Source organism: Entelurus aequoreus, linkage group LG16, assembly GCF_033978785.1.
Source record: "Entelurus aequoreus isolate RoL-2023_Sb linkage group LG16, RoL_Eaeq_v1.1, whole genome shotgun sequence".
Taxonomy (NCBI): domain Eukaryota; kingdom Metazoa; phylum Chordata; class Actinopteri; order Syngnathiformes; family Syngnathidae; genus Entelurus; species Entelurus aequoreus.
The window spans coordinates 3691952-3704036 of record NC_084746.1 but is presented as its reverse complement, the minus strand read 5'-3'; the positions used below and the strand labels follow the sequence as shown (position 1 = coordinate 3704036).

The window sequence follows — 12085 nt, the reverse complement described above, 5'->3', positions numbered from 1 at the left end:
GGTAAAATTACTCAATTAGCTCTTCTATTCCACGACTCCGTCTTGATGGCTGGAGATGAATGGAAGCAGGGACTAAAATAACATTTATCCATTATCACGTATGATAATTATACACATTACAGACGTAATAGTGACAAGTTGGTAATTATAACTACTGTATTTCAAAAAATGTTTTAGAGAACCATCTTATGTGAGCCCTCACCTGTCAAGTGAAGAAGTGACCCGTAGTCATCAGTCAGTGTTTCTTTTCTTGCAGAGCTTATCCAGACAGAGATGCACCACGTGCGCACTTTAAAGATCCTTCGATACGTCTATATGCACGAGTTGAGGCAGTCTCTGCTCTTGGACGAGGGCAAAATGGATATGCTCTTCCAGGGTGTGGACGCCCTGCTCACCCTGCACCAGCACTTCCTCAGCTGCCTTAAACTACGTCAAAGCTGCAGTCAGGAGGAGGAAAGTCCAAATGGCTACCAGATCATGGAGCTGGGAGATATACTCATCTCTCAGGTAACTCTGCAAATTACCTGTCTTGTGTTTTTTTTTTTTTTTTTTTTTTTTTAATGTCCTGCCCAGCTTCGCAGGCAAATCATATAGCAGATGTAGATGCCCATATCGGCTGTTCAGATTTACTTTACAAAAGAGAAGTGTAGGATACTTCTCTTGTTGCCTTATTTGTATTTTGACTTTATTAAATGTATTTATATTATCATTTGGTGCAGCCGGGCTGGAGCAGGAGGGGATAGAAAGAGAAAAAAAGGAAGACAGAGGGGGGAATTGTGGGGACAAGAGGGGGATTAGACAGAGAGACAAAAACAACAACGGCAAACACAACAACAACAACAACAACAACAACAGAGCAACATCAGCAAATACGACATGTAAAAATATGATGGTAAAAGTAATAGCAAATAAGCAGTTAGCGAAAATAAAAAATAATACAGAAATGATAATGAGCATTATTACACTAAAAATGGAGCAATATGAATACCAATAGAAATAGTGCTATTGATAATAAACAATACCAACACTTTACCTTTATTATTAACAATACAATTGTTCAAATGCAACAATACAAATACGTAATGATAACTTGAGATACGAAACAATACAGAAAAATGGAGGGGAAGAAAGAGAAGCAACCTACATTAACCTTGTAGATTGTTATAGTAACAATGTCTGGTGTTTAAAAAAAAAAAAAAAAAGCAATGCAATCATAGCACAATGTCGGTGACTTTTGAAGAACAAATGTGTAAGTGTTTTTTTGTGTGTGTGTGTGTGTGCTGTGGTAGTTTTCAGACGCATTTGGTGAAAAAATGAAGGTTGGGTACAGTGTTTTCTGTGGCCGTCAAAGTGAAGCCATCAGTCTGTACAAAGAGCAGATGCAGAACAACAAGAAGCTGCAGAGCCTCATGAAGGTACAATATGTGGTGACATTTCTAGGCATGTGACATTTCTGGGGAAAACGTGGAAATCCGCGTTTTTAACCATTAATTTTCTAGCCAAAATATCACTCCCGTGTTTTTTTAAAATGAAAATCAATAAAAAATATAGTCCAAATAAATGTTGCTAAACGATCGCTTCAGCCGCAGTTACTCGCTGTTCCTCTTGCTTAAACACCGCCCTGAGTTGCAGGACGGGGAGACAATCAGAGCACTTTTTTTTTTTAAACGATCAGTTTACTCTTGAAGATAATTGAAAGAATCATGATTTGGAAGAGCAAGACAGATTTATGTCAGGGGCAGTGTTGGATTAGTTACTGAAAACCAGTGACTAGTTACAATTACTAGTTACTTTATTTCAAAAGTAACTCAGTTACTAACTCAGTTACTTACACCAAAAAGTAATGCGTTACTGTGAAAAGTAACTATTTAGTTACTTCTTTTTCCCTCCTTTTTTTAAGGCTCCCATTAATGCCCTTTTAGCCTTCATTTCAGTACTGTTATTGCACTGGAGAATAATACAATCTGTTGATCAACTTGACATGCATTTGCATCACTGAACTCAGAAAGCAATGTGGTCTACATACAACACACAAACAATGTGGTCTACATACAACACACAAACAATGTGGTCTACATACAACACACAAACAATGTGGTCTACATACAACACACAAAGACAAAGATATGTTTCAAAGGGCCAATTTATTTCAGGCCAGAAAAAATTGACAAAACTATTTTAAATAGCTGCAACATAATGGCACTTTAACTTTAACTCTAAGTAGATAGGATCTTTGATCCAAGACACAACTTACATTTAACTAAAATGTTATTTTCTTTGTGCTCGACAAAAGAAAAGTATTGAGAATGTCTCCATGTTAAAAAACTCGACTTCTGGCTTCGCCATGATGTCTTGTTAGTTGTTATGAGAGTAGCGTATGTGTGTGTGTGTGTGTGTGTGGCCCTTTAAGATATGACAGCATGAGAGGTGAGTGACGTCAGTGAGTGAGTGAGTGGGCGAGAGAGGTGAGGGAGCGGCGACAGTGAGTGTGTGTAGGTGCTCTAGCTTGGTGGATGGCTGCGTGCAATAAAGTCACAAAGTTGCAACAAACCCCCGGGCTCGTCATTCACCCTCAGCTGTAAAGACCCTCTTCCGGGTAAAGTGAAGGTTGTTAGACCCGAAGTACGGCGGGGAGGCGTGCTTTCTGTGGGTGGGGGAAAGCACGCTGCAATAAAACACACTCAGATCTTCAGTTTCTAGCCGATACTATATACAAATAACGTAAAGCAACGCATCATGCAGTAACAGTAACTGAGTTACTGTATATAAAAAAATAACGCGTTAGATTACTAGTTACCGCCGAAACTAACGGCGTTACAGTAACGCGCTACTTAGTAACGCGTTAGTCCCACCACTGGTCAGGGGTGTCCTAACTTTCACTATTTGCTATCAGTCAACTTTTATTTACTCAATTGCATGCTGAAATAATGTAAATGTATTTTTGCCTTTTATAGGAGGAAAAAGTATGTTTGTAATTGGCGTGATGTTTTTAGATTAAGCCGCGCGTCAATAAAAAAATTGATCCCCGGACCACACATTGGACGCACCTGAAGTATGTGAAAATGCTGGCGATTAATTTAGTAAACAAAGGTGTGTATTGTAACAGAAAATTGGTCAGCTGGCCCTGGTAAGAAGGTTGGGGATCCCTGAATGTTTTCTGCTAGTGACTCAGCGCATCACAAAGTATCCTGTCCTGGTGGAGCGGATCATACAGAACACAGACGGTAAACTGCTTCTCTACATAATATACTCTTTTTCTTTTTTTTTTTTTGCAAATACCTAAAAAAAAAAATCCTTCCTTCTCCTTCCAGCCGACACAAACGAGTACCAGTCTCTGCTCCAAGCCTTGGCGTCCATAAAAGACACAATCTCCCAAGTGAACGACTGCGTCCGGGAATACGAGAAGGCTGCCCGCCTGAGAGAGATCCACGTGCGTTTGGAGCCCAAATCCGTGGGCCGGTTGAAGGACGGTCAAGTGTTCCGCCGAGAGGATCTGATCCCCAGCAACAGAATGCTGCTGCATGAAGGCCCGGTCACCTGGAAGTCTTCTGGCAGACAGAAAGGTTCATGACTTGTCTGTAGAGGTGGCTTTTACTACAAAACTGCTCACTAGGCCAGGCATTGGTGCACCCAGGCTGAACCAGTCCTGCTGCATATTTTACTTACCAAGTCTTAAAGATGTTTGCTTTATTCAAGTTGAAAAACAAATTACTTTTGCTGTTGTGGTTGTGTTTTGACTATTCATATGTGCTTGCAGACGTCCACGCCGTGCTGCTGTCAGATGTGCTCCTCCTGCTTCAAGACAAAGATCAGAAGTTTGTCTTTGCTGCGGTGGTGAGTGCTGCATGGAATAATGTTAAATGGGAAATGCACTTTTTGGGGAATTTTGCCTACCATTCACAATCATTATGAAAGACATGACCGCGGATGGATTCTAAAAAAAATGCATTCCAAATAGAGATGTCCGATAATGGCTTTTTTACCGATATTCTGATATTGTCCAACTCTTAATTACCGATACCGATATCAACCGATATATACAGTGGTGGAATTAACATATTATTATGCCTAATTTTGTTGTGATGCCCCGCTGGATGCATTAAACAATGTAACAAGGTTTTCCAAAATAAATCAACTCAAGTTATGGAAAAAAATGCCAACATGGCACTGCCATATTTATTATTGAAGTCACAAAGTGCATTATTTTTTTTTAACATGCTTCAAAACAATAACAGTGCAATACTTTTTCATAACATGGTCACTACTACCTAGTTTCTCTTGTTATATTCTTATTTTACTGTTATATTTTTATTCTCATTGTTGCTTTTTATTTTCATTCTTATTGTAATGTTTTTCTATTGTGTTTCCATTTATACCCCCATTATTTCCTTTTTACTTTTGAAATTCGATCTCAATTCTGTACACTGCTGCTGGAATTGTAATTTTCCTGAGGGAACTCTCCTGAAGGAATCATTCAAGTACTATCTATCTATCTATCTATCTATCCAAACAGCAGCTTGGAATTTGGGACATGCTCTCCCTGAGAGAGACTGAGAGGTTGAGGTGGGCGGGGTTGAGGTGGGGGGGTAGGGGTTAGCGGGGGGGTTTATATAGCAGCGTCCCGGAAGAGTTAGTACTACAAGGGATTCTGGGTATTTGTTTTGTTGTGTTTATGTTGTGTTACGGTGCGGATGTTCTCCCGAAATGTGTTTGTCATTCTTGTTTGGTGTGGGTTCACAGTGTGGCGCATATATGTAACAGTGTCAAAGTTGTTTATACGGCCACCCTCAGTGTGACCTGTATGGCCGTTGACCAAGTATGCCTTGCATCAATTCGTAATGAGTAAAGCGGTAGATATTATGTGACTGGGATGGCATGCACGTAAAGGAAGTGCCTTAAAGGTTTATTGTCTCTCTCTGTACCTCTCCCTAAGTCCGTGTACACAGCGGCGTTTAAAACGTCATACATTTTACTTTTAAAAACCGATACCGATAATAGTGAAACCGATACCGATAATTTCCGATATTACATTTTAAAGCATTTATCGGCCGATAATATCGGCAGCCCGATATTATCGGACATTCCTAATTCCAAATATTAAATAAATGTAAATAAAGGTCCCTTTACAGCAGATCTTCCCTTTTTTGCCCATAAAATCCAATAAATAACCATTCAAAAAAGGGCAACAGCACTCCATTAAATTTGGTGACTTGAATATTAACCAAGTATTAGTGATATTGTCATTATAAGCGCTAACGCAGACAAACTATTTATAGCGGTGCCGTGACCATTACCGTGTGTCCCTATGTTTACATCATCGAGTGGTCTGCTGCTTCCTTGCTCCCTGTAAATGTATCCTAGATCCTAAATCATGCACCGCACCTGGACAGAAGAAGTCTTGAGTAGTATTCCGACAAGTTGGTACACTTTGACAGCCATTTAGGACCCGAAAACAGCCAGAACGACACAAAAAGACGATTGGTCCCAACCGCCTACCCCGTTTCTTTGTGAGGATTATGAGACATTCTTCACCTAAATGGGAACAAATGAACATCCCAGCAGTCAGCATCCTAATGACATTTATGTTTATGTGTTATTATGTTTGTTGGCTCTCATAAAGACTGCAGTGAGGAATAATCAGTGATGAAAAAAAAAAAAGGAAAGGTGATGCATTTTTTAAATTAATATACCACGTATGCTTGAAATGAGCAAAATACGTAAATATTAAATGTTATTATAAATGTGCTCGGTACTACATTACATATATACCTACATCATGTATATAAAACCTCAATGTAGGTGTTTGAATGTTTTTTTAAAGGCTTTGTTGACGGAATTGCGTGGTTTCCCTAGGCTCCATTATAAGCGGACTTTAATCGCATTTATTTAATAAATGCGGCAACACGGTGGAGCAGGGGTTGGTGCGTATGCCTCACAATAAGAAGGTCTTGGGTTCAATCCCCGGGCTTGGGGTCTTTCTGTGTGGAGTGTGCATGTTCTGCGTGGGTTCTATTCAAGTACTACAGCTTCCTCCCACCTCCAAAGACATGCACCTGGGGACAGGTTGATTGGCAACACTAAATTGACCCTAGTGTGTGAATGTGAGTGTGAATGTTGTCTGTCTATCTGTGTTGGCCCTGCGATGAGGTGGCCACTTGTCCAGGGTGTACCCCGCCTTCCGCCCGAATGCAGCTGAGATAAGCTCCAGCACCCCCCGCGATCCCGAAAAGGACAAGCGGTTGAAAATGGATGAATGGATTTATTTAGTATTTAAAATGCGGGGGGGGGAAATATCCGTCGTCATGTGTTTCATAATGATTGTGAACGATAGGCAAAATTCCAAAAAAAGTGCAGTTCCCCGTAAAGAAAAGCCGCCTTGAGCTGCACGGGTTTGTTTTCCTGTGCAGGATAACAAACCGCCAGTGGTCTCCCTTCAAAACCTGATATTGAGGGAGGTCGCCCATGCAGACAAAGCAATGTTCCTCATCTGTGCGTGCACCTCCGAGATGTACGAGCTCCACGCTGGCTCCCGAGAGGAGCGCATCAGCTGGATGGCATTCATACGGAATGCCATTAACCAGTAAGTGGGGGAAAATGCCAACCTTTTCCTGCCAAGCCAACTTAAAACGCTCTGCAGTTTATACAAAACAACAACTATTTAAGGAAATACAATACATAATTTAGAACGGACATGTCGTTGACATCTAGGTATTCCGAGGAGGACGAAGTCCACCAGGAGCTTATTACCAGACTCCAAGAATATCAAGGTACGGTGATATTTAACCACCTGTACATCAGAGAGCACCAATATAAAGTCTGTCACTGGAATCACACGTAGTATCTTGTGCATTAGCTTAGTATTTTCATAATAATATGTATAATATCCCTGTGCTTAGATTGTTTGAAGGAGAGAGATGACCAGATCAAGCAATGCCTGACGGAGAAGCTGCACATCTACACAGTCCTGTACAAGGACCTGACCGGCCTTGATAGCCCCTCGAAAAGCCTTCTGCTGCGAGGAGACCCCGCTGACCTCCAGCGGGGGGAAACACTGCTCCAAGGAGCTATCGATGAAGGTCTGATCGGAGACATGCCACAGAACGAGTTAATTATACTGTACTGACTTCTTTTTACTTTTTGCCTGCAGTGGAAAACCTTCAAAACCTGCTCCTCTCCAAAATGAAAGACTCAAGCAACCAGCATGGTAACAATGATAATAAACAGGGGAGGAGAGCTGAGGCTTGGAGGGGCGCTGACAGTTACCTGTCCACAAGCTCAATGAAAAGTAAGCTGAATTGTGCAATCGGAATCATAAGATGATATTCATTCTGTGGTGACCCCATGTTGGGGTAGCTCATATGTGCTCAGATGGAGATGAGGCCGAGGGCCCCAGTGGGAACGAAATGGTGCCGCCATACTGCACCCACCTGCCGAACGATGCTCAGCGGAAGGAGCTGCACTACTGTGAGAGCCCACCAAAGAAGGCTGACACTGATCAAATATTGAAGCCCATGTCCACTTCACCTACTGGCGACCTTCAGACAGAGGTGCTTAACTCTTTTATGCACAAATTATGATAACCTAACTAAGGGGTATTTACTACGTGCTCTGCATAAAAAAAAACTTTTAAAAAGAAGCATTTTTAAAGTATTGAAAATGTCCAATAGAATTAGCGGTTTAATTGATAAATATCTATTATTTTGAAGGAACAATTCATGAAATAAGATATTGTGAACACTGTTTTTATCTTAATCGTTGTTTGACATATTCCAACACACTGCAAAAAGTCAGTGTTCAAAAAACAAGAACAAAAAATACAAAAATGAGGGGTATTTTATTTGAACTAAGCAAAATTATCTGCCAATAGAACAAGAAAATTCGGCTTGTCAAGACTTTCCAAAACAAGTACAATTAACCTCAATGAACCCGAAAATACCTTAAAATACGGTAAGTATTTTGTCACTAATAACAAGTGCACTTTTCTTGATAGAAAAAACAAATATGAGACCTTTTTTCTCAATATGTTGAAAAATATTCTTAAATGAAGTAAATGCTAGTGCCATTATCTTGACATAATGATATGCGCTCGGCATTACATTTCTTGCATTTACCCATCAATAACATCATCGCGCCAAGTGCGTGCTCTTTCAGTCAACTAGTGCGCAAGGAATATATATATATATATATATTTACATCCCGGCCCCCGACCAAATTTTTTTTAATTGTAATTTTGAAGAATTTCTCTGAATGTGCATGAACTATTTCTGTTCAAAATTGTTTGAAATGTCACATGTTAAATGTTTAAATATTAACTGTCAGTTTACTGTACTGTGCCAAGTGTACTACTATATGAGTACGTATGTTCTATTGTTTCATTGAAAATAAAACAACAAAGTCCACGTGGCTGTCATCTGTTTTAATTATGAGACACAATTGTGTCAGAGTCATGATTTTTTATTTCATGATTGAAATAAGAAATGATTACTTTAAAAAAGTAGTTTTCTACTTGTGAGTGTTGATGACACAGCTTTGCAACAGTTGATATTCTAGTTTCAAGCATGTTTTACTCAATATAGGTCATCAAATCTCAGCAACAAGCTGTAATATCATACTGAGATCATTTAGGACTAAAACCCTTAAAACAAGTAAAACTCTTACCTTATTTGAGATATTCAATCTTACTTAGATTTCAGTTTTTGCTGTTTACTGTTAATGCATTGGAATAAATGTTGAGTGTCTTGACTTGAGAAATAACTTTTTTGTAAACCGATCGGTTTAATATTCACAAAACATTGCTACATTGTAATGAAAACAAAATGAAGTCCATTACAGTCTGTTAATAATAAATAAGTTAGTGTGTTCAATACCTACTATACCATTGTTCTGTGTTTGACTAATTTCACTTCAAACCTTTTCTAACATTTCACACTACAAAATATTACAAGTGTGTATGAGTCCTGCTGATATCGTATCAAATGTATATCGATACTGGCCAATAGTCAAGGCTCATATCGGTATCCTATCGGAAGTGAAAAAGTTGCATAATATAACTAGCGATGCATAATGTCAAGTTTAGCACACACACGGTTAATTACAATTACCTCAATTCACAAAATCCTTACTCCAAAATTGTTCACAATTAACTTACTATTAGTTGTTGCTTGATCCTAGAATTGTGGAAATGGGACAGATCTTTCTCCCAACTCTGTGTTCCTGCTCATGCATCTTGTTTTTGTTGTATTGGATGGCAATACATGGCAAGACACAATAGTGTCCATTGTAACGCAACTTTGAAGAAAATAGCTTTTAAATAGCTGTCCACTGCAGTGACCATTGGCTGTGAAAACAGTTATGTCCACGAGTCCAAGTCATTGTGTACGGTAGATCCCTGCCAAGTCATTTTACTCTGCATATTTGTGCATTTACTTTTTTACAATTCTATTTCTATTTGACGGTAACTTAAATAGAACAGTTTTGACGGCGCTCTCAATGGAAAAGAGTGCTGCAGCCATGAATCCAGCAGAGGACGCTGTCTTACCTACTCAGTGGCCTAGTGGTTAGAGTGTCCGCCCTGAGATGGGTAGGTTGCGAGTTTAAACCCAGGCCGAGTCATACTGAAGACTATAAAAATGGGACCCATTACCTCCCTGCTTGGCACTCAGCATCAAAAGTTGGAATTGGGGGTTAAATCATCAAAAATGATTCCCACTGCTCCCCTCACATCCCAGGGGGTGATCAAGGGTGATGGGTCCAATGCAGAGAATAATTTCGCCACACCTAGTGTGTGAGACAATCATTGGTACTTTAACTTTACAAGTCAGTTCACTCAACATTTTCCAGCAGGATGTTGCTTTGATAAGACGTGATATGCAGTAGTGTACACGTTTTGTAAAGTACACTACTGCATGCTTGTTCTTGTTTATTAATGTGTAAAACTGATCTTAATCTGTGTTAAACCAGGGTTTTTCAACCACTGTGCCATGAAATACAGTCTAATTTCACCTATTTGGGTTAAAAATATTTTTTTCAAACCAGTAATTATAGTCTGCAAATAATGTGTTGTTGTTGAGTGTCGGTGCTGTCTAGAGCTCGGCAAAGTAACCGTGTAATACTCTTCCATATCAGTAGGTGGCAGCAGGTAGCTAATTGCTTTGTAGATGTTGGAAACAGCGGAAGGCAGAATGCAGGTAAAAAGGTATCTAATGCTTAAACCAAAAATAAACAAAAGGTGAGTGCCCCTAAGAAAAGTAATTGAAGCTTAGGGAAGGCTAAGCAGAACGAAACTAAAACTGAACTGGCTACAAAGTAAACAAAAACAGAATGCTGGACGACAGCAAAGACTTACTGTGGAACAAAGACGGCGTCCACAAAGTACATCCGAACATGACATGACAATCAACAATGTCCGCACAAAGAAGGATAAAAACAACTACAATCTTCTTGATTGCTAAAACAATGTAGATGCGGGAAATATCGCTCAAAGGAAGACATGAAACTGCTACAGGAAAATACCAAAAAAAGAGAAAAAGCCATTAAAATAGGAGCGCAAGACAAGAACTAAAACACTACACACAGGAAAACAGCAAAAAACTCCAAATAAGTCAGGGTGTGATGTGACAGGTGGTGACAGTACACCTACTTTGAGACAAGAGCTATAGTGATGCATGCTTGGTTATGCTTTAAAGTCATATCCAAACGACTTTTTACTGTCAACTGAGTTTCTTTTTTTATGATGTCTGCTGGTGGTGTGCCTCCGCATTTTTTCAACGCAAAAAATGTGCTTTGGCTCAAAAAAGGTTGAAAAACAACTGTCAGAGGCATGTTTATAGAATAAAATATCGGAATTTGAGATTTTAGTAGACAAATAGGCTTATGTGTGCGTCCATTATTTGTGTTTTTTTTGCCATTCACTGTGGGTCTGCATGTCTCTGCAGGTGTGTGACCGGGTAATACTGCTTGCACAGAGGCTGTATACATTACAAGTAAGTTGTAATCTGCTTTGAAAAGACACGTTGACATCATTTATTTCTGTGATAAAGCATGTGTTGATTTCACTGCAGGCCTTCGTGGCTCAGCAGGACAGTCTGATCAAGCTGCAGCACGTCCAGCAGTCCAAGAGCAGACCGTCCCGCCCATCCAGCAGTACGCTGCTGGAGCAGGAGAAGCAGCGCAACCTGGAAAAGCACAAGGAGGAGCTGGCCAGCCTCCACAAGCTGCAGGCACAGCAAAGAGAAGCGCAGCAGCGCTGGGAGAAGGAGCGGGAGCGCCACAGGGTCTGCATGGAGACCCTGGAGGCTGACCTGAAGCAGAGGGAGGACGAGTGCAGAAAACACGAGGAGAAGGTTAACGAGGAAAAGGCTGAGCTGGAGAGGCAGAGGGAGAGCTACCAGCAGGATCTGGAGCGACTCAGGGAGTCTAACAAGGCTGTGGAAAAAGACAAGGAGCGCCTGAGCCAGGAGAAGGAACGTTTGGAGGAGAAGTTAAAGAAGTACACAATGAGCACCGGACACGCCAACTACGATGACCCTGTGAGTTGAATTGACGTTAAAACCAGAGGTGGGTAGAGTAGCCAGAAATTGTACTCAAGTAAGAGTACTGTTACTTAAGAGATTTATTACTCAAGTAAAAGTAAGGAGTAGTCACCCAAATATAAACCTAAGTAAAAGTAAAAAGTATGTTGTGAAAAGACTACTCAAGTACTGAGTAACTGATGAGTAACCTGTTCGTTTAATGATGACGGCAACAAATAATGCACACAAACATAAAAATAGCAATGAATTCAAATTCAGAGCCAGGAATATCTCTTAAGCAACTAAAACAATAATATATACGGTATTAAATAATAATACATTAACATAAAAAAAATGAAGGCAAATTGAGCCACAATAACTTAACAGCACCATAGGCTCAGTAGGCAGAGATTACAAAGGAAAATAACAAGTTAGCCTTTACGCAAACCATAAAATGATAGATGTGGGCTGCACCTGGGAACACACTGCACTTCTGATTGGTGTTTGTATGCATGCATGAGTGTGTGTGCGACTGTGCGCGTGTGTGTGTGTGTCTGTCTATGAGGCTGCAGTGC

General features: G+C 40.2%; 1 protein-coding gene across 2 annotated transcripts in view; it reads left to right on the top strand.

Moving 5' to 3' along the window:
* arhgef18a (rho/rac guanine nucleotide exchange factor (GEF) 18a) overlaps positions 1-12085 on the top strand; it is a 37379-nt gene that overhangs the window by 23088 nt on the left and 2206 nt on the right. For both annotated transcript variants that reach the window (XM_062023817.1, XM_062023818.1), the window contains exons 6-17: positions 257-507; positions 1290-1415; positions 3107-3224; positions 3312-3563; positions 3758-3834; positions 6408-6580; positions 6709-6767; positions 6897-7076; positions 7148-7285; positions 7354-7547; positions 10935-10982; positions 11061-11528. In XM_062023817.1, the coding sequence (XP_061879801.1) occupies positions 257-507; positions 1290-1415; positions 3107-3224; positions 3312-3563; positions 3758-3834; positions 6408-6580; positions 6709-6767; positions 6897-7076; positions 7148-7285; positions 7354-7547; positions 10935-10982; positions 11061-11528 (2084 nt within the window). The remainder of the gene's footprint in view (positions 1-256; positions 508-1289; positions 1416-3106; positions 3225-3311; positions 3564-3757; positions 3835-6407; positions 6581-6708; positions 6768-6896; positions 7077-7147; positions 7286-7353; positions 7548-10934; positions 10983-11060; positions 11529-12085) is intronic.